The sequence below is a fragment of the Protopterus annectens genome, chromosome 7.part1 (genome assembly GCF_019279795.1).
Source record: "Protopterus annectens isolate FY-2018-M chromosome 7.part1, PAN1.0, whole genome shotgun sequence".
Classification (NCBI taxonomy): Eukaryota; Metazoa; Chordata; order Ceratodontiformes; family Protopteridae; genus Protopterus; species Protopterus annectens.
This window is the reverse complement of record NC_056740.1, coordinates 335,673,210-335,696,800: the sequence shown is the minus strand read 5'-3', so window position 1 is coordinate 335,696,800 and position 23,591 is coordinate 335,673,210. Positions and strand designations below refer to the sequence as shown.

Below are 23,591 nucleotides of genomic sequence, written 5' to 3'. Positions count from 1 at the left end.
GGAAACCAACCCCACAGGGGATCAGAACACATTCAACTAGGGCTACATCAACCTCTGCAGCGTTTCTCAGGGGAGTCCCTACCAGGGACATCCTGGAAGCTACAACCTGGAGCTCTGTACACACCTTCACCAAGCATTACCACTTACCTAACTTTTCTAAATCCAGAGCTGGATTTGCCACAGAAGTCTTACAGAGCCTGCTTTCCGGCCCTAGTGCTTCTTGGCTGCCTCCACCCATCCTCAGCTTTGGGAATCAACCCAGATGTAATGACTGCAACAGTGAAACACGAAGAACATAGCACAGTTGTGTACACTTACCATAAATGTAGATGTTCGAGCGTATTCACTGTTGCAGTCCTGGTTACCCTCCCTCCAGCCCCCTGACTTCTCTATTCTTATTTGTTTGGCCATATCTTATAACATTGGTATTTACTTTCTACTGGGGGTGTTCCACATCATGTAATTGCTTCCTATTGTGGGGGCTCCTGACATCTGGGGCAAGAAAAACTGATGTAATGGTGTCTGCTGCATGTTTTTTACCCCTGATGTCATGGAAGAAGCGACAGCATCTGACACAGAAATCCCAAGACTGGTATTCAGGCGACTGAGGGCTACCTGCAGGTAGATAACCCCAAATGTGATGACTGCAACAGTGAATACACTCTTAACATCTACATTTATGGTAAGTGTACACAACTGTACTTTCTGCAGGGCTTGCTGACCCATGCCTAGGTCTCCAACCTATCCTCTAGCCCTCTCCTCAGCTTTGGGAATCCTCCCACAGGTGATGACTGTAGCAGTGAAACACAAAGAACATAATACAGTTGTGTACACTCACCATAACTTTAGATGTTCAAGTGTATTCACTGTTGCAGTTCTGGTTTCCCTCTCTCATCCCTCATATAGCAACTTCCCCTAGGGGTATATAAGCTTCCCGTGGTGGCTTTTTTCCACCAGGACCACTTTTCCTTATTTCCTTGTGTTTCTGATGGGTTAGAGCAAGAAAAACTGATGTATGCTGCCTTGCTTTATAGTGCTGACAACCTGACATCAGACTACAGGTGACAGTAGCCGACGCAAAAAAAATTGATTCTGGTATTAGGGCCATCTAATGGCTACCACAGCAGGGATAACCCGCAGGTGATGACTGCAACAGTGAATACACTCGAACATCTACATTTATGGTAAGTGTACACAACACTACTTTGTATTGTCTAACACTGTTCAATTGTTTTTGTCAATATGAAGTACTTGACTTCTGTTAATGTGTGTTACTTTTACTATGTTACTTTATGACTTGGGGCTCATCTCCCCAGGCCTCCACTGAAAAAGGACACATGTCCAGCTGGACTTTACCGGTAAATAAATGTAAAATAAAATAAATTAATAAAATAATACTTCACAGTTAACAACTTACGATAGGCACTGGTTCAGAGTCAGAAATTAGGAAACACTGCTGAGGAGAAGAAGAAAAGCATGAGCACAAATCAGACTCTTTTTCAAAACACATTGCATGCTTTCTGGGTCTTTTTAGACAATATAAGATCAGCCACTGGCACACTCCAACACAAGATGTCATAATGCAGAACACACACACAGACAGGCGGGCAGGCACACAGGCAGACACACTAGCTAGCTTGTGACAGCACGTTCATAACCAAATAGGTGTCAGCCACTATAAGCAGTATTGCAGTATAGCAACCCAGTTTTGCTCTCTAGACAGCACAAGTAGTGGGACTTCATCTGGCAAACCATCAACCTTTATAAACAAGAAACGTCCATTCTGAAATGGCCAGTTTAACAGCTCAGTATCCTGAGCTGCAGAAAGTGTCAGTTTATCACCATACAAGTCCTTCTGTCTCACTTGACAGACTGGTCCCAAAGCCCAATGTGACAGCAGCAGCACAGTCCTCCAGTGCAGCAGATATAACCTTCTCCCCAGTTTTACAAGGCATATCAGATGACAAAACAGCATGGTCTTTCAGCTTCACATACTTGGAGTATATGGCTAATGGTGTTGAGCAGACAAATTGGATCATTTCTTCTCTAGAAGAAATCAAAATGACAGCACACCTTTTATAATTTCCATACAATTCTTGTCAGTATTTACTGTGTCCATTACACACAAATAGCCGTTCACTGATGAGATGTCTTTGCTCCTTTGACTCTTGATTGTACCATAATACTGGCCAAGAATTTCTAGAACAGAAGTCAATGTAGAAGCAACTTTGACAGACTCTGTCCAATTGGGCAACACCACATTATCAGTGATCCTATATACATCATTCAGAAACGTATTGTAGATACGCACAGTAGTGGTATGAAACACGCACCATCCAAACAGCAGTATGCTAAAAAAACATGCAGCAAAGACTGAACAGGTGGGATGGCTGTGCCCCAGTACCATGTAACTGGGTTATACTAACTGCATGGTTGCCCTGCTGTGAACAGTGTGTGAACTACATAACTTCAGTCAACAAAAAACATTCTTATACTTATTTCGACATTAGCATTACCCACTGTGTACTAAATGTGAATCCTTGAAATAACACTAGCCCAAATAATGTTCATGTGTGTGTATGTATGTGTGTACATATATACATGTGTTATATATGTAAATAAAACGGGTGTATGTATGTATATTATAGTTGTAGTTAAAAGGTGCGGAAGCTGTTTTTGTGATCTAATTTTTTTGTTCTGTTTTGGAAATTTAAATTACATAGTGGTGTATGTATATTCTGAACACTATTCCATCAGATGTGTATTTTTGTGTTGCCATGATTAGTGGATAGATGTCACCACTAAGTACTTACTATAAGCCTTAACAATACTACTTTCTTCTGAGTTATTTAATTGATGTAACCAACACTTTTTCTTTAAAACAAATCAATTGGATTTCTTTAATTTGTCCCCCATTTTAGGCAGTGGTGCACTGTGTCCATCATTGTGGTGTATGTATGCAAAGTGTACGGAAGGAAAGCCTACTTTGTCTGGCATGCCAGCACAACTTCTGTCGCAGCTGCTGGGAGCAGCACAGTACTGTGCTTGTCAGAGATGGCGTGGGAGTAGGTAAGTTACCTTTTTTTGTGGTATATTCAGCACCTTTAGTCTGCTGTAGTTATAAACAAACATTATTTTAGTCACAGAATAATCACAGTTGAGAAGAAAGTCTGGGGCCCAGCTAAGAGTACTTTGAAGGTAATTTGTCTTTGTTGTCATAAAAGATGTCCTTTCATTCACTGTTGAAGTATTTCTTACATATGAGATTCCCTGCCGAGGGTAGCTCGATGTCCGGCCAGTTTTCCAAAGTCTGTTGTTACTTTATGGTACACCAAATGTCACACGTATGGTCCCTGCATTGTGTGGGCCATGTAAGTGACGCCTGGATGTACCTTACTCTGAAAGATTTTGCCACCAGTCAAAATGCATTCTTTAATTGTGTATCTGAACACCTATGTCCTTTGTCGCTAATTCAAACTCATTTTCATTCTGAAGTTGATCGCCTAAATTGTCTTGCTGAAGTCCGAGTCGTGGCAGATAAGTACCCAGTTGAGGTTTTGTTTTTTTCTTGATTTTTGTAGAGATTTCTCTAGAGGTTAATGTCATTCAGGAAGGGTAAATGCCAGTGTGGGTGACAGATTTCACATAAAGATCACCATGATAAATGCTTATTTGGTTTAGGAGTTTCTCACGACCATATATATTGTGCTATTTGTCAGGTCTTTGTTCCAAAAACTCTTCGCAATAGGCTTTCTTCCTTTACATTGTATATTTAGAATCAGCGATTTAAGCTTCTTGCTAAAGAGACAATGAAAGGAACTTCTCTTCCCGAGGGTTAGCCATTAGAGAAGAAGGTGAAAAAATTTAGGCTTGAATCTTCTGCTGTCTAGCCTCCATTGGGAGTACCTCCCAAGGTCATTGAGAACCCGGATGCTCACCTGGCCTTGTCAGATTCTTCTGCCGCTACCGGATTACAGGCTGGCAAGGACCCGACTGTCTGCACGTCCGATGAGGCTTTGCAGGCGTCTTCTTCAGATGTTCAGGGGGAACCACAGCTGATTTTTTCTGAGGGGCTTACAAGTGTTCTTCAGATTTTAGTTAGGGAAGAAGTTCCTACTACGTTCATTGAATGTCAGCCTAGGAACAAAAAACTAAGCATGTTTCACCTGCTGCTAGAGATCTACAGAGTGAGTAGTAGGCCTTTACTGGGGTTGTTTAATGCCCTGATGGCCTATCCCTCCTTGGTCCTCTTTTCTACAAAAAAAGGCCCAGGGAGCAGGATTCCTCTGAGGAAGAGATGGATTTTAATGAAGAATCCCTTGATTGTTCTTCTGTGGGTCAGAGGAAGAGGAATCAGATAGCCCTGATACTCCATTTGAAGAAATTTAATTTGGGTGTGCAGTCACTGGGATGATGGAGTTTTTTAAATGGGATTGTGCTCAGTTCTCTGATATTCATAAAAGGTATTATGAGTTGCTGCAGAGGGAATATCCAAAACCTTCTGCTATTCCTCCAGATGTACATCGTGTTTCACTGTTGCAGTCATGACTGTAGGGTTCTCCCCTGCCGGCAGGCAGTCCTCGGTCGGCCAGAATCCCAAAGTCTGGGTCCGGTGTCGGCTGTTCAACCATGCTCCCTGACGTCAGAGCGCCAGGAGTACAAAGCTGACAGCCGACGCCATGTTCTCCAGTCTTTCTTGCCATGCGGTGATAGTTCGCAAGTGCCGGTCGGCTGACTCCGGACAATCTTTTCTGAACAAACTTCAGTCCGAAGACTTTCTTCTCCTACTCAAAGCTAAGTACCCCGTTGGGGAAACTTTTTTCTTGCTCGAGTCCGATGTCAGAAAAAATTAATAATTGTATTTCATGTGGGAAGCAAATACCTCATAAGGATTTTCATTCTTACTGTATTCCTTGCTTAGGCCCTGACCACGACGTAGCTAGTTGTCTGTTTTGTGCTAGATTCAATCAACGTACAATTAAATGAAGGTGCGATTTTGCATTTCATTACTTTGGTAGGCGTTTTAATTACAAAATGTCGGATACGGTTCTGGCTACCGGAGTTCACAGACGACGCAAGGACAAAGACAGGCCTCCGAGGTCCAAATCTGATGATATCGTACAAGCAGAGCCAACTTCAGGTTCGGCCGTCGTCAGTGAGGCGCTTTTGCAGCCCCTGTCGACGGCCATTTTGGAACCGATGGCCGAAACGGACTCCCATGAGGAGCCAACTAGGCCTTTGAATATTTCTGTTGCAGGACCTTCGGACAATGCTCCTTCGGATGGGTCTGGAGCCGCTGTGCAGGTACCGGCTTCCAAAGGGGTTTTCAGGCCTACTCAGCTTCTAATAAAGGCAAAGACAAAGGCAAAGACTTCTTCCAAATCAAAGACTGCAACAAAGGCCTCTTCTGATCCGGCTCCCAAGTCACAGAAACAGTTACTTAAGATGGCGGAGGACTTACTTACTACGATTAGGGGTTCACATCCCCCTCCAGATAAAAGGCCAAGGCAGGAAGTTTATTATGACTCCTCTGATCAGGCTTCTGTTTCTTCAGATGTCCTTCAAGAATGCAACTGCAGTCCTGACATATGGGTTGTCCTGCCTCAGGCAGACCTTCGGTCGGCCGGATTCCAAAGTCTGGGTCCGGCGTCGGCTGATGTCTGCTCCTACCTGACGTCAGAGCAGCCAGGGTATAAAAGCATCAGCCGACGCCATCTTCTTCAGTCTTTCTTGCCACGCGGTGCCCTAAGCAGAAGCAGTTCGCAAGTGCCGGTCGGCCAGCTCCTGTGTTTTCAGATACCGAAGTCATCAAAAAGCTAAGTACCCCGTTGGGGAACCTTTTCTTGCCTCAGCCAATGTCAGATAAAACTGCAAAAGTTAATAATTGCTTGTCTTGTGGTAAACAAATACCTCATAAGGACTTCCATTCTTACTGCCTTCCCTGCCTCGGCCCAGACCACGTCGTCTCGGCCTGTGCTTGCTTCAATAAGTGCACACTTGGGCGCCGGGCAGAATTTGCTGTAGACTTTTTTGGAGAAAATTACTCCTATATCATGCCATCGGAACTACCGACAGCACATAATTCCAAAAAACAGAAGGACCGGGACCGACATCCGCGGCCCGCGACTTCCAACGACACCACGCTAAAGCCTACCGCGAGTGCATCGGTCTCTTCGGAGTCGGTAATTCAACCGCTCCAGGCCGACGACACCGTTTTACCGCTCACTTCGGTACTGGAGGCTACCCCGGTGCCGGTTGTTGATTTTCCCCCTGAAACCGAAGCCCAAGATTTGCCTGACACCATACCGGTGGACAAAGTTACTCCAGCACGTGGGGCAGCAAGGCCTCCTGTGCCTATGTCCATTAAGGCCTACACACGTGCTAAGGCTGCCAGCCAGGCTAAGTCTCACCCTCCTAAATCTTTTCCACAGGGTTCAACTTCTGATAAACAGATCATGACTTTAGCTGCAGATCTAATTTCTTTAATCAGGGGCTCTCAGGCTCATCCAGACAGAGGTTCTCAGCCACCTTCAGACAAAAGGCCTAGGGTTGAGCAGGTGGACACTCTTTCCTCAGAGGAGGCCTCTGGTGAGTCGGACCATTCAGATTCCCAGGAAGAATCTTTCCCGGCCTACGAGGATTCGGATGCTGATGAATCCATTCCCTCTGCCTCTCCTCCTGAGGATATTTCTTTCGGGGAGATTCTCCACTCCATGAGAGAGCATTTTCAGTGGCAGGGCCAGGATTTCTCCGACTCCAGGAAAAGGCTTCGGACTTTCCTTAAGTTACCCCAGCACAGGCCTTTAGCTATACCCCCAGTGTTAGATGTATTGGATGACGTGTTCTCAGACTCCAGTACTTCTCCTGATTCTCTCCCCCCTGCTCCGGTCAAGCCGGACAGATATTACAGGGTTCCTGAAACTCATAAACATCTCTTTAAGGTGCACACTGTTGATCTAGAAACTATTTCTCGGGGGCCCAAAGGAGTGGCCACCTCCACGACCAAAAATCCTTTGCCCGCAGACAGGGAATCTAGGTCCCTGGAGAGGTGGGGTAAAAAAGTTTATACTTCATCCACCCTTGCCAGTAGGGCACTTAACTGTCTTTTTCATATGTTTCAGTATCAGGATTTCTTGATGGATGATTTACAGAAAAAAAAAAAAAAAAAAAATTTAGCCTCTCCTGAGCCTTTAGATAGAAAGGCCTTGCAGGATTTGGTACCTAATACTCAACAGGTTAGCAATCATTTTCTTCAGTGTGGTTATGATGCATTGGAAGCTTCATGTAGGTCAGCTATGACAGGGGCCGTCATACGTAGACATGCTTGGTTGAAAGAACAGACATTGCCAGATCATGTTAAAATAAAGCTTCTAGATGCACCTCTGGAAAAAGATAAGCTTTTTGGTGCTAATGCACAGGGTGTGTTGAAATCAATAGAGGAAAAGGCTAAATCAATACAAACAGTCAAAGATTTCCTCCAGGTTCAGCCACCAAGGTTCAGCAGGAATTGGCCTTCAAAGAATTGGTCCTTTCCAGACACTGACAAGTTCCAAAGGGGAAAAAAAACAGGCGTGCTCGAGGTAGAGGGCAATACCGAGGCTCCTACAGGGGCCGCCAATGGCAACCAACAAATCAGAGAACACACCCTATTCAATAAAGTCTTAGTCTATAGGCGTTTTGTGGATGACATCCTAATCATATGGGATGGTTCTTTGGAAGATTTTATTTCCTTTAAAGCATATTTGGAAACTACAAGCACATTTCTTAGATTCTCACTTGAAACATCATATCTATCAATAAACTTCCTGGATGTTAGTTTAAACATCAGGAATGGGAGACTGGTATCCACACTATACAAGAAAAAATGCTGGAGGAATACAATCTTGAAATATGATAGTATGCATCCATGGTATATTTTTAAAGGAATATTAAGAAGTCAATTTACTAGATTAAGCAAAATTTGTACTGATAGAGAGGACTTAACAAGAGAGGCAGACAGTATGGTAGATATGTTTTTAGAGAGAGGCTATGATTATGATTTAATCATGAAAGCTAGGAACAGTATTCTGCCTCAAGATAATTTAGAATTTAATGATATAAAAGACAATAATTTTTTTCCTGCTTTCAAAAGAGATAACTATAATTATAAGGAGAAAGTATCCTTCATCACAACCTATACAAATGATTTTCAGAACATTGGGAAAATATTACTCAACAACTGGAAAGTCTTAATGATAGATGAACCTACATTAAAGGTAATGGGTAGAAATCCGCACATAATCTATAGGAGTAATAAAAATTTGCAATCTTTGTTATGTGATAGATCTGGCTTGACAAATAATGATTCACACAAGTTAATTCATTTTCCTGGGACTTATCCTTGTCAGCATTGTAACTATTGTAAGTTTATTACTAAACTACAAGACTATACACATCCAGAATTTAATTGTTTTCAAACCAAGATTTAGGGCTAATTGTGATGCTTCAGGCCTAATCTATTTGGCCACTTGTGAATGCTGTCCTGCATTTTATATAGGCCTCACTAAAAGAAAACTGAGAAATAGAATATATAATCATTTATATGATATCAAAAAGAAGAATGAGTTAAACGCCCTAGCTAAACATACTATATCTAATCCCTCACACTCTTTTGTTTTTAGAGTATTACAAATAGTGGAAGTTAATGCTAGAGGTGGTGATCATACAAATTTAATAGAACTAAATGAGTTGAAATGGATTCTCAGACTTAGAGGCCACTATCCTCCAGGATTAAATAATTATATTACAATAAGATCTTTTTTAAATAATCGGAGATAATTATACTGCCCAAGTCTCACATTTTTTGTGATATATTATACCATATATTCTTTGTGACACACAGCATTTCTAAAAAAATGTTTTAAACAAATAAGTTAAGTAATTTCATAAATTATGTCTAATGCACGAAACATTTGCTTATTTATTTATCTATTTATTTATTACTTATTTATTCATTTTATTCATTCCACTTTGTTGATACATTTATATTGGTTCATGAACTATTAATGATATCATAACAAATGTAATTTTTGAAACATCTTTAACAACACATTATATATTTTTATCCCCTTTTTATTCTCTTAGTTTTTATTCTGAGATTACTCTAACATCATTACCATTAAGGTTTATTAACCACATAATCATGCACTTGCACATATATTTATTCTCATATTAGTATATTGATGCCCAATTTTAAAATATATTTTTTCTCTTTAGTGTTCTATCAAAAACTGTGGTTTCCCAATAAGTTACAATATACTTTTTTGATTATTAGACTAACTCATTTAAATTATAGTTTATTATCAATTCACTGTTTCAGGGTAATTATCAGAATTACGATTTATGAGTTATAATAACATTATATATGTTGGCTATGAAATGTTTATATTCACATTTTGATATCATAATATATGTTATATAAAATTAATAAGCATGTTTCAGATAAGAATGTCTTTAAAAAAATTCTTGATATCTGAACTAATCAGCCTATTTATGACTACTTGATTTACATATCTATCTACATTTTTATTTATTTAATTATTCATCTATCTACTTCATTTTATGTGCATTTATTTATTATTAAAATGCGTTTTTAAATGTTTTGATTATCTGAATATTTATATATTTATATTTATGATATATACCAATAACTATCACCTGACAGTTTTTTGATGTAAGAAAGGGTACGAATGAAGATGGATTATATATTGTATATTACGTTATACTCGATGATGATACAGTTTCAAATGAATCTTAGATGAATTTTAAATGGACATAAAATTAAGTATGTTTCATTACATTCAAATACTCTTACAGCTGTGTTTTAAAAAATTTTCTACAGAAAATGATCTTTTTAAACATACGTTTTACTATATTTAGCGTCTTGTATTGTTGTGTTGCTTTAAAATTTTCTCACAGAAAAGTGATTATTTTAACTTTAATTGAATTATCAGCTAACCAATTAACTATTAATTGTATTCATTAAGCTATGCCTCCCTATAAATATGCTGACTATTTTCAGTTTTATATTGTCTGAAGAAGCGTATCAGAGCATACGCGAAAGTGCTCACCGTTTGTCTTTTCTTCTAAATAAATTATTTTTGTAACATGGCAGAGTCTGAGGTTTTTGTTCTACAAATCAGAGAAGTGGCGCAGGGACTTCTGCTGCTCCACAGGTACAACCACAATGACTTGACTTTGACACCGCCGACCAAGGCTCAAAGAGAAGCACCTTTAGGCGGAAAATTATCCTTATTTTCAAAAAATTGGCATGTTTTTACAAAGGACAAATGGATTTTGGACATAATAGACAAAGGTTACAGGTTCCACTTCCATACCTTACCAGCAAGACAAGGCATGCCAAACCTGCCACACAATCAAAGGGCAGAGGCACTCTTACAAGTTTCAAAGCTACTACAAATCAAAGAAATAGAAAAGGTTCCTCCTCAGGAACAAGGCCAGGGATTCTACTCAACTGTTCCTTGTTCCAAGAAAAGAAAAGCAATGGAGACCTATACTAGACTTGTCCGCTCTAAACACTGTTCTCATTGTACCAAAATTCAAAATGCTGACGTTACAGCAACTCCTTCCCATGCTGGGCAAGGGGTCTTGGCTGGTTACTCTGGACCTCAAGGAGGCATACCTGCATATCCCAATCCGACACAGCTGCAGAAGATTCCTCCGATTTCTTGCAGGGCCAGAGCATTATCAATTCTCAGCTTTGCCTTTTTGGCTTATCTACTGCGCCCAGAGTATTCACGAAATGCCTGGCATCAGTATTCGCGCACTGCAGACTCCAGGGGATACAAATATACCCTTACCTGGATGACTGCCTTATTCAAGCGGACAGCAAGCAAGCCTTGATAAGAAACTTGGACTATGTCATTCATCTACTGCAGGCTTTGGGATACACAGTCATCATTCAAAAATCAAGACTACTGCCATCCCAACAAATAATTTTTCTAGGAGCCAAACTGGACACAGATTCACAAATGGCTTTCCTCACAAAAGAAAAACAAGAACCAGTTTACTTCAAAAGCCTAGCAAAGCACACCCAGATGACTGCAAGGAAGATCCTGCAGGCCCTGGGTTACATGGCATCTTGCATTCTTCTGATTCCACTGGCAAGACTACACATGAGAAAACTACAATGGTACCTAAAAAGTTTATGGTCTTGACACAGCCACAACTTAGAAGCAACTATTCCACTCATTCCATGTCTACAAAAGGAATTTTTGTGGTGGGCACAAGCAAGCCTGCTAAACAAGGGCATGTCCTTCAGCAAACCTCAAGCAAGCCAAACCATTACAACAGACACCTCAGATCATGGATGGGGGGGCGCACATGGAGGGCAGATGCATTCAAGGGCAATGGGCTCCCCGGGAATTGCATCTGCACATCAATCAAAAAGAGATGTTGGCAGTGATTCATGCAGTCGAGGCCTTCGGAAAACGTCTTCAGCAAGGTCATCTGTTAATAAGGACAGACAACACCACTGTTATGTGGTACATAAACAAACAGGGAGGCACCCATTCTTACCCCCTCTGCAGACTAACAATGACTCTTCGGGAAAAGTCCCTGAAACTGAACATACAGTTGCAATCCCAGTTTGTTCCAGGCAAGGACAATGTTCTGGCGGACAGTCTAAGCAGAAACATTATGGATCCGCACGAATGGATGTTGCATCCAGACATTTTTTCACAAATAACTCATGCACGGGGAAGGCCGGACATGGATCTCTTTGCCTCACACCTCAATCATCATCTCAAGAAGTTTTGCTCAAGGACACACCATCCTTAAGCCTGGAGAATGGATGCTCTCTCCTTCAGCTGGAATTCTCTAACAATCTATGCATTCCCACCTCTACCATTAATGACCAAGGTGTTACTGAAGATCAAAGCAGAACAACCGAAGGGCATTTTAATAGCTCCAGACTGGCCGAGGCAGCACTGGTATCCATTACTAAGGAGCATAACTCGCACCAAGCCGTGGCCCCTGCCTCAATGGCCTCGGCTTATAACTCAGCACAATTACAGGACTGTTCATCCCAACTTGCAAACATTGCAACTGACAGCTTGGACGGTTCCATGATTTCTCCCCATATCTCTCTCTCCAAAAAGTTCAAGAGATCTTACTGGAAGCACGCAGGCCTTCCACCAGAAAAACTTATTCAGCCAAATGGAAGAGATTCAACATCTGGAATGCCAACAGGGGTCAGGATGCATCAGTAATGAGCATCCCACAGATACTAGAATACTTGGCAGAAATGCTTCACAATGGCCTTTCATATTCTTCCATAAAAATACACGCTTCAGCAATTTCAGCAAAATACAACTGTGATCCACCTGTGTTTTCACATCCTTTGCTAAGACAGTTTCTAAGAGGGATAAAGAATATCAAACCTCCAAGGAAACCACCAGTGCCTGCATGGGACCTCAACTTCGTCTTGGAAAAATTAACCGTTCCACCTTTTGAGCCAGCAACATCTTCAGAATTGCAATTTCTCTCCTGGAAAACAGTTTTCCTGTTGGCAATTACTTCAGCAAGAAGAGTTTCGGAGATACAGGCCCTCATGGCAGTACCTCCATTTCTCATTTTCCATCAGGACAGAGTCTCTTTAAGAACCAATCCTTCATTCATGCCAAAGGTGATATCCAGGGTTTCTCTAAATCAAGCAATTCACCTGCCTACTTTCTTTCCCAATCCTCAAAATAAAGGAGAAAATCTTCTGCACACTTTGGACATACACAGACAATTGCGCTACTACTTGGACAGAACAAAGGCCAACAGAAAGTCAGACCAACTATTTGTAGCCTACGCAGCTGGAATACAAGGAAAGGCAATTTCCAAGCAAACCATTTCAAAATGGATTGGAAACTGCATCAGGTTCTGCTACTCTTTCCATGGAAAAGGTGTGCCAGCCAATATCAGGCCACACTTCACCAGAGCTACAGCCACCTCCACAGCCTTTCTAAGAGGGGTGGCTACAAAGGACATTCTAGAAGCTGCTACATGGAGCTCTGTGCATACATTTTCCAAGCATTACAACCTGCCTTTATATTCCAGATCCCGAGCAGGCTTTGCTTCGGCAGTCCTGCAGGGCATTTTAGCTACACCACCCTTATCTTAGATCCTACCACCCCCAGCTTGGCTATGGTATTCAACCCATATGTCAGGACTGCAGTTGCATTCTTGAAGGACATAGTACAGTTTTGTACCTACCATAAATGTAGATGTCCGATAGATATGCAACTGCAGTAAGGTTTTCCCTCCCTCCTACCCCTCTGTTATTCTCTTTTTTGGGTCCACTCCCCCTTTCTCAAATTAGCTGGGGATATCTGTTATGGTATATCTGTTTATTACTGTTGTGCATGTCTGGATTTTTTATCCATTCTCTAAAGTTAGCCTTCCTTGGAGGGCACCTGGCATCTGGGACAAGAAACACTGAAGAAGATGGCGTCGGCTGATGCTTTTATACCCTGGCCGCTCTGACGTCAGGTAGGAGCCGACATCAGCCGACGCCGGACCCAGACTTTGGAATCCGGCCGACCGAAGGGCTGCCTGAGGCAGGACAACCCATATGTCAGGACTGCAGTTGCATATCTATCGGACATCTACATTTTATGGTAGGTACAAAACTTTACTTTTCTTCTTCTGACCAGGAATATTCTTTCCCTCCTTATGAGGATTCTGATGCTGAGGAATCCATTCCTTCAGCTTCTCCCCCTGAGGATTTCTCTTTTGGGGAAACTTTGCATGAAATGAGGGAACATTTCCACTGGGAAGGACAGGAGTATTCGGAATCTAAGAAAAGACTAAGGGATTTTCTTCTTCTTCCCCAACATAGACCCCTGGCTATTCCTCCTGATGTCCTTCAAGGATGCATCTGCAGTCCTAACATATGGGTTGTCCTGCCTCAGGCAGCCCTTCGGTCGGCCGGATTCCAAAGTCTGGGTCTGGCCTCGGCTGATGTCGCACTTCACCCGACGTCACAGCTGCTGGGGTATAAAGGCATCAGCCGACGCCATTTTCCTCAGTCTTTCTTGCCGCGCGGTGCCCGAAGCAGAAGCTGTTCGCAAGTGCCGGTCGGTCAAATCCAGAGATTTCTACTACCGAAGACTTCTAAAAAAGCTAAGTACCCCGTTGGGGACTCTTTCTTGCCTCAGCCGATGTCAGACAAAGTAAATAATTGTTTAACTTGTGGGAAACAAATACCTCATAAGGATTTCCACTCTTACTGCCTTCCTTGTTTAGGCCCAGACCACGACGTATCAGCTTGTCTAGCCTGTGCTTCCTTCAACCGACGGACGCTTAGACGTCGGTCGGAATTTGCCGAAGAGTTTTTTGGTCCCGCTTTTGCATATAAAATGCCGTCGGAGACTCCGACTACACAATTAGCTAAAAAGCGCAAGGAAAAGGACCAACACTCGCGGCCCGCGGTTTCAGCTGAAACCACGGTTAGGCCAACCGCGAGTGTCTCGGTTTCGGCTGAAACAGAGTCCTCGGTTCTCCCTTCGGCCGAAAGCATGCCACCGATAACCGAGGCCACACAGGCCATGGCTGAATCGGCTACAGAAATTACTACTGCAGAAGCAGGCACCCAGGATTTGTCAGACACTATTCCTTTAGACATCTCTACTCCTGCACGTGGGGCTGCTAGACCCCCTGCTTCTATGTCTATCAAGGCCTTTTCCAGGGCTAAAGCAGCCAAACTTTCTAAGACTTTGCCTACAAAAGCCCCCTCCCACAGGCCTACCTCTAGTTCCCAGATTCTCAGCCTGGCTGAGGATCTTGTTTCTTTGATCAGGGGATCCCAACCTCACCCAGACAGGGCCTCTCAACCTCCTCCAGATAAGAGTCCTAGGACTGAATCACCTGAACCTCTCTCTACAGACTATTCCTCCGATGGCTCAGATATTTCTGACCATCAGGAAGGCCCATATTCACCTTATGAGGATTCTGATGCAGAAGACTCCATTCCGTCTGCTTCCCCTCCTGAAGAATTTTCTTTTGGGGAAACCCTACACTCTGAGGGAACACTTCCAATGGCAGGGCCAGGATTTTTCAGATTCAAGGAAAAGGCTAAGGACCTTTTTACATTTACCACAGCATAGGCCTTTAGCCATACCTCCTGTACTATCAGTTGTTGATGATGCATATAATGATGCCAGTACTGCCCCTGATTCTCTCCCTCCGGCCCCTGCCAAACCTGACAGATATTACAGGGTCCTGGACACTCACTACCACTTGTATAAGGCTCATGTTGCAGACCCCGAAACCATTTCTCAGGGCCCTAAAGGTGTTGCAGCTGCCACTGCCAAAAACCCTCTTCCCTCTGAAAGGGAATCTAGAGCATTAGAGAGATGGGGTAAAAAGGTTTATACATCTGCTACTCTTTCGGCCAGGGCCTTAAACTGTCAATGTCACATGATTCAGTACCAGGAATTTTTGTTAGACCAGCTAAATAAAAAACTGTCCTCTCCTGAACCTATAAGACCGCAAGTCCCTTCAGGATTTGGTACATAACTCTCAGCAGGTCAGTAATCATTTTTTTAAAATGTGGCTATGATGCACTGGAGGTTTCTTTTAGATCAGCTATGACTGGAGCAGTGATTCGAAGGCATGCCTGGTTAAAAGAGCAATCCTTAGACCATGTTAAGTCAAAACTCCTAGATGCTCCTATGGAGAAACAAAGTTTGTTTGGCTCCCCTGCACAGGAGGTTCTAAAGAAAGTGGAAGAAAAAGCAAAATCTGTCCAAACAGTCAAGGATTTTTTGCAGGTCCAACCACCGAGGTTTAGCAGAAATTGGCCTTTGAAGAATTGGTCCTTTCCAGACACCTCCAGAGCACAGAGAGGCAGAAATAGACGCCCAAGAGGTAGAGGTCAATCTAGGAGTGCCTACAGGGGTTGTCAGTGGCAACCTGCCAACCAGAGAAGTGCTGCCACAGCTACGACTACAACCACTTCCACTGGACAGACACAATGACTTGGCTCTGATTCCGCCTACCAGGGAACAACTGGAAGCACCCTTGGGCGGAAAGCTAGCCTTATTTTCAGACAACTGGCATTGCATTACAGGAGACAAATGGACTTTACAAACAATAGACAAGGGCTACAGGTTTCACTTCCACACTCTACCAGAAAAGAGAGGAATGCCAAACCTTCCACCAAGCCAAAACACAGAGGCTCTAAAACAAATCATCAACTTACTAAGGATGAGAGCAATAGAAAAGGTACCATCTATGGAACAAGGCCAAGGATTTTACTCCAGACTATTCCTTGTACCAAGAAAAGAAAATCAATGGAGACCTATTCTCGACTTGTCCGCACTGAACACATACCTCATTGTTCCAAAATTCAAAATGCTGACCCTCCAGCAACTTCTTCCCATGTTGGGCAAGGAGTCTTGGCTGGTGACTCTAGATCTCAAGGAGGCATACCTGCACATCCCTATACGACCAGATTGCAGAAGACACCTCAGATTTCTTGCAGGATCAGAGTATTATCAATTCTCAGCATTGCCCTTTGGCTTATCTACTGCCCAGAGTATTCACGAAATGCCTGGCATCAGTAATTGCTCATTGCAGGCTTCAGGGAATTCAAATTTACCCGTACCTGGACGACTGCCTAATACAAGCGGACAACAAGACAAAATTAACAAAAGATTTGGCCAATGTCATACAACTGTTGCAAGCCTTGGGATACACAGTCAACATTCAAAAGTCAAGGTTAGTACCATCCCAAAGGATAACATTTTTGGGTGCAGAACTGGATACAAGAACTCAGATGGCTTTTCTCACAGAGGAAAAACAAAAGCAACTACCAGTCTATTTCATGGCATTAACAACACAAACTCAGCTTACTGCAAGGAAAATCCTGCAAGCCCTGGGTTACATGGCATCCTGCATAATATTGATTCCGCATGCCAGGTTGCATATGAGAAGTTGCAATGGTACCTAAGGAATGTATGGTCTCAACACAAGCACAGTCTAGAAGCCCAGATTCCAATTATCCCATGCCTGAAAAAAGAATTCCTGTGGTGGGCTCAGGCCTGTCAGATAAACAGAGGATTGCCTTTCCACAAACCACATCCAAGCCAGACCATCACCACGGACGCCTCAGACCTAGGCTGGGGGGCGCACATGGAAGACAAGTGCATACAAGGCCTATGGTCCCAAAACCAGCAGAATCTACACATAAATCTAAAGGATATGCTGGCAGTGAAACATGCAGTCCAGGCATTTAGACCATTCCTCCAACAAGGTCACCTGCTGATAAGGACGGACAATACCACAGTGATGTGGTACATCAACAAAACAGGGAGGGACCCACTCATACCCTCTATGCCGGATGGCAATGGACCTGTGGAATTTGGCCCTGGGTCTCAACATTCAACTGCAGGCCAGATTTGTACCAGGAAAAGAAAATTCACTAGCAGATACCTTAAGCAGAACTACCACGGATGCTCACGAATGGATGCTGCATCCAGATATCTTCAAAACCATAACAAAGAAATGGGGAATGCCAGAGATAGACCTGTTCGCCTCCCCACACAACCACCAATTGAAGACATTCTGCTCAAGAGTATACCACCCACTTGCCTGGAGGGTGGACTCACTTTCCTTCAGCTGGAAAAACCTGACAGCATATGCATTTCCACCTCTTCCTTTGATGTACAAAGTCCTACTGAAGATCAGAGAGGAACAGCCAAAGGTAATCCTGATAGCTCCAGACTGGCCAAGACAACATTGGTACACGCTTCTGAAAAGCATGTCTCGGGCACACTCATGGCCTCTACCTCTATGTCCATTACTTCTAACTCAGAACAACTACAAGAACCTGCATCCAGACTTGAAAACACTGCAGCTAACTGCTTGGAATATTGCATAAAACAAAATCAACCAGATTTGTCTCAGAGGGTTAAGGACATTATCCTGGAGGCTCGAAGACCCTCCACAAGGAAAACATATTCAGCCAAATGGAAAAGATTCCTCATTTGGAGTGCAGCAAAGGGAGAAAATGTCTCATTGGCCAACATAGCACACATCCTGGAATACTTAGCAGAACTGTTCCACAATGCCCTATCCTACTCCTCCATTAAGATTCATGCATCAGCAATTTCAGCAGAGTACAACATGGATCCGCCTGTCTTCTCTCATCCTCTACTCAGGCAGTTCTTGAGAGGAATCAAAAACGTAAAGCCTCCAAGGAAACCACCTCTACCTGCATGGGATCTCAACTTTGTGCTGGAAAAATTAACACTTCCCCCTTTTGAACCAGCAGCAACAGCAGACTTACAGTACTTATCTTGGAAAACTGCATTCCTGCTAGCAATCACTTCAGCAAGAAGGGTATCTAAATTACAGGCATTAATGGCAGTTCAGCCTTTCCTTATCTTCCATCAGGACAGAGTGTCTCTGAGAACTAATCCTACTTTTATGCCAAAGGTGGTCTCCAGGGTATCATTGATCCAAGCTATTCATTTACCTACTTTTTCCCCAACCCACAGAACAGGGGAGAAAGACTACTACACACCTTGGATGTGCACAGACAATTGCGCTACTATCTGGACAGAACTAAGGTCAGCAGAAAAACAGACCAGCTTTTGGTAGCATATGCAACAGGAGTGCAAGGAAAAGCAATTTCAAAACAGACAATCTCAAAATGGATAAGAAATTGCATTAGATTCTGGTACTCTTTTCATGGAAAGACAACTCCTGAAAATATCAGGCCTCACTCCACAAGAGCTACAGCCACCACTACAGCTTTCCTACGAGGAGTGGCTACCAAAGACATTTTAGAAGCTGCTACTTGGAGCTCCGTGCATACATTTGCCAAGCATTATAATCTTCCTTTATACTCCAGATCCCGAGCAGGTTTTGCAACTGCTGTTTTGCAAGGGATCTTAACTACACCATCATTATCTTAGTGCCTCCTCCCCCAGTTTGGCTATGGTATTCTACCCATATGTTAGGACTGCAGATGCATCCTTGAAGGACATAGTACAGTTTTGTACCTACCATAAATGTAGATGTCCGATAGGTATGCATGTGCAGTCAGGATTACCCACCCTCCTTCCCCTCTGTGGTATTCCTAGGGTACTTACCCCTCTTTTAGCTAGCTGGGGGAATCTATTATGGTGTATTTGTTTGTATGTATATATATGTATATATATTTTACTCTCTGCTGTTTGGAATTATCTGCATTTATCCAAGTTTAGCCTTCTTAAAGGGCACCTGGCATCTGGGGCAAGAAACACTGAGGAAAATGGCGTCGGCTGATGCCTTTATACCCCAGCAGCTGTGACGTCGGGTGAAGTGCGACATCAGCCGAGGCCAGACCCAGACTTTGGAATCCGGCCGACCGAAGGGCTGCCTGAGGCAGGACAAACCCATATGTTAGGACTGCAGATGCATACCTATCGGACATCTACATTTATGGTAGGTACAAAACTGTACTTTTTGGATATTGTGGATGATGCTTTTTCGGAGGCTAACTTAACCCCTGACTCTTTTCCTCCTGCTCCTGTTAAGCCTGACAGATAATACAGGGTTCCTGATTCCCACCAGTTTTTATATAAGAACCCTACTGCTGACCCTGAAACCATTTCTCAGGGTCCTAAGGGAGTTAAGGTCGCTTCTGCTAAAAACCCCATTCCCACTGAGAAGAATTCCAGATCTTTAGAAAGATGGGGCAAAAAAGTGTACACTTCTGCTACTTTATTAGGGCTTTAAACTGCCAGTTTCATATGCTGAAATACCAGCAATTTCTCCTGTCTGTTTTAAAACAAAAGCTAACTTCCATTTCCGCCTGTGCAGATGATAAGGAATTACATAACTTAATGCATGCCACTGAACAAGTTGGGAAGCATGGTTTACACTGTGGATTTGATGCCTTGGAGGCTTCTTGTAGGGCTGCTGCCTCTGGCACAGTAATTAGAAGGCATGCATGGTTAAAGGAACAAAATTTGCCAGATCAAGTAAAAGCTAAATTATTGGATGCTCCTGTTCAGCATAATGTTTTGTTTGGATCTAAAGCTGAAGAGGTGATTAAAAAGATGGAGGACAAGGCAAAATCCATGCAAACAGTTAAAGATTTCTTACAAGTACAGCCACCCAGATTTAGTAGGAATTGGCCTACAAAAAATTGGTCCTTTCCCAATTCAGACAGGACTCAGAGGGGTAGATACAGACGCTCCCGAGGAAGGCCTCAAGCACAAGCCTCTTATAGATCAAGACAGTGGACTGCATCCACCCCTAGGGGAGGAGAGGACAGGTTGCAAGCTCATAGGAAACAGACTCAATGACTCCCTCTGTTGGGCTGCAGGAACTTCTTGCCTGGAAGCCCCTCTCCGAGGAAAACTTTCTCTTTTTCACCTAAATTGGACTCGTATAACCCAAGACAAGTGGGTTCTGGATGTGGTTTCAAGAGGTTACAAATTCCATTTTCATAACCTACCAAGGCCAAGCGGATGGCCAGATCTTACAAAACATCAATGGACAGAGGCCTTAAACCAGGTGGAAGCTCTTTTGGCTATGAAAGCCATAGAACTAGTTCCACTTTCAGAGATGGGACAAGGTTTTTTACTCAAGGCTCTTTCTAGTCCCCAGGAAGCAAAATTCATGGAGAACCCATTCTGGATCTGTCAGTCTTGAACACTTTTCTAGAGATACCAAAATTCAAGATGCTTACTCTACAGCAGCTACTTCCAATGCTGACCAAAAATGCATGGATGGTAACTTTGGATTTAAAGGAGGCATATTTACACATTCCCATCGGGCAGGAACGCAGAAAATACCTCAGGTTCAAGGCCGGATCGAGGCATTTTCAATTCTCTGCGCTGCCCTTTGGATTGTCTACTGCGCCCAGGGTCTTCACCAAAATGCCTGGCTCCAGTAGTAGCTTATTGCAGACTAAAGGGAATTCAAATTTACCCTCATCTGAACGACTGTCTTATTCAGGCAGACAGCAAGGAGGTCTTACTCCAGCATCTACAGTATTTCAAAATCTTTTCAAGTTCCTGGGATTCACTGTAAACATAAAGTCAAATTTGACACCCTCACAACAAATAATTTTTCTGGGTGCTTCTCTAAACACAACAACCCAGATGGCATTTCTGACATACGAAAAACAGTTATAGCTGGCTTCAACTTTCAAAACTTTGGCAACTTTAACTCGGCTATCTGCAAGGAGATTCCTGCAGGCTTTGGGTTACATGGCCTCCTGCATCCTTCTCGTACCATATGCAAGACTACATATGAGGAAAATACAGTGGTACCTAAAAAGTGTATGGTCTCAGCATTGCCACAGTTTAGACATACTGATCTCCGTCCTGCCTTGTCTTCAAAAGGAATTCCTTTGGTGGTCCAAGGCATGTACTCTAAACAAAGGAAAACCCTTCTGTCTGCCTCCTGCCACTCGGATACTAACCACGGATGCCTCAGATTATGCATGGGGAGCCAGGCAACTGTCTGCAGGACCTTTGGACAAAGAATCAGAAGCACCTGCATATCAATTTAAAGGAAATGTTAGCCGTTCAGAAAGCTCTATTGGCCTTCAGGAATCTTCTACAACCAGGACAACTACTGATACGGACAGACAACACCACAGTTATGTGGTACATAAACAAGCAAGGGGGATCTCATTCCTACCCCCTTTGCAGACTAGCCATGGATCTATGGAACACAGCTCTAGCTTGTAATCTGGACCTTCAAGCTCAGTTTCTACCAGGGAAGCAAAACTTCCTGGCAGACAGTCTGAGCAGAAACCTTTCAGACCCACACCAGTGGATGCTGGACACCGAAATATTCAGGATGATAACAGCAGTCTGGGGATGTCCTCATAGACCTCTTTGCACCCCACCTCAATCATCAACTACAGATTTTTTGCGCTAGGACTTTCCACGAACAAGCTTGGAAAGTGGATGCACACTCATTCAGTTGGAGAAACCTCTCGGGATATTCCTTTCTGCCTCTTCCTCTTCTTCCATGGGTATTATTAAAGATCAAACAGGACAAGCCCAAGATAATAATCTTGCTGGCCCCAAATTGGCCTCAACAGTTTTGGTACCCAACTCTGGAAAACCTATGTCTGGAGCCCCCTTGGGTTTTACCACAGACTCCGAACTTTCTGTCCCAACACCAGGGTCAGGTTCTACACTCCCATGTCAGAACTCTCAGCCTGGCGGCCTGGTTAATCCAGGGTCTTTGATTTATTCTCTCCTACCCAAGCAGGTTATGGATGTCATTTTAGAAGCCAGACGTCCTAGCACTAGAAAATCTTATGCAGGAAAATGGAAAAGATTTTGTTCCTGGATGCCAGCTCAGGATTCTGATCCTCTTCTTCCTAACATTCCTTTGATTTTACTTTACCTGACAGATCTCTTACATAAGGGTCTCTCTTTCTCTTCCATTAAGATACATGCCTCTGCTATTTCCGCTCATTATAATACAGACCCTCCAATCTTTTCCTACCAGCTCATGAGACAGTTTCTCAGAGGAGCTAAGAACTTAAGACCTCCTAGATCTCCTCCCATTCCTGCTTGGGATCTCAACTATGTTTTGGAAAAGCTCACCTTATCTCCTTTTGAGCCTGCTGCCTCTTCTGACATCAAGTTTTTATCTTGGAAAACAGCCATCCTGTTAGCTCTGACCTCTGCCAGGAGAGTTTCAGAGTTGCAAGCTCTTATGGCTGTGGAACCTTATATTATTTTTCATCAAGACGGGGTGTCTTTAAGGACTAATCCTACTTTCATGCCTAAGGTGGTTTCCAAAGTGGCTTTAAATCAAACTATTCACTTGCCAACTTTTTTCCCCACTCCTCAAAATAAAGGGGAAAGGATCTTACATTCCTTGGATGTACACAGACAACTACGTTTTAACCTGGACAGAACCAAGGACATCAGAAAATCAGAGCAATTGTTTGTTTCTTATGCTTCAAGTTCCTAAGGTAAAGCCATTTCAAAACAGACCATTTCTAAATGGATTGCTCATGGAATCAGATTTTGTTATTCGCACCATGGAAAGCAAATCCCAGGGAGTATACGGACTCATTCCACCAGAGCTGCTGCCACTTCAGCTGCCTTCCTCAGGGGAGTTCCTACCAAAGACATTTTGGAAGCTGCAACTTGGAGTTCAGTGCATACTTTTTCAAAGCACTACAATCTACCTCTCTACTCTAAGGCTAGGGCAGGCTTTGCTTCTGCAGTCTTGCAGGGCCTTTTAGCCACCCCTTCTACTTTATGACCACCTCCCTTTCATTCTGCTTTGGGATTCTACCCTACAGTCATGACTGCAACTGTGAAACACGATGAACATAGTACAGTTGTGTACACTTACCATAAATGTAGATGTTAGAGTGTCTTCACTGTTGCAGTCTGGGTTTCTCCCTCCTGTCCCTCTTATTTTTACTTTTGTGTGGTTCCTTTTTCACCATTCTTCTGAGGTGTATTTGCAAAGGATATGGGACCTTACTCATTTTGGGACTCCTGACATCTGGGGCAAGAAAAACTGGAGAACATGGCGTCGGCTGTCAGCTTTGTACTCCTGGTGGC

At 43.1% G+C, this 23,591-nt stretch overlaps 1 protein-coding gene across 3 annotated transcripts in view; it reads left to right on the top strand.

Moving 5' to 3' along the window:
- Positions 1–23,591, top strand: part of ARIH2 (ariadne RBR E3 ubiquitin protein ligase 2) — a 1,499,383-nt gene that overhangs the window by 268,542 nt on the left and 1,207,250 nt on the right. For all 3 annotated transcript variants that reach the window (XM_044078755.1, XM_044078752.1, XM_044078753.1), the window contains exon 5: positions 2,922–3,069. In XM_044078755.1, the coding sequence (XP_043934690.1) occupies positions 2,922–3,069 (148 nt within the window). The remainder of the gene's footprint in view (positions 1–2,921; positions 3,070–23,591) is intronic.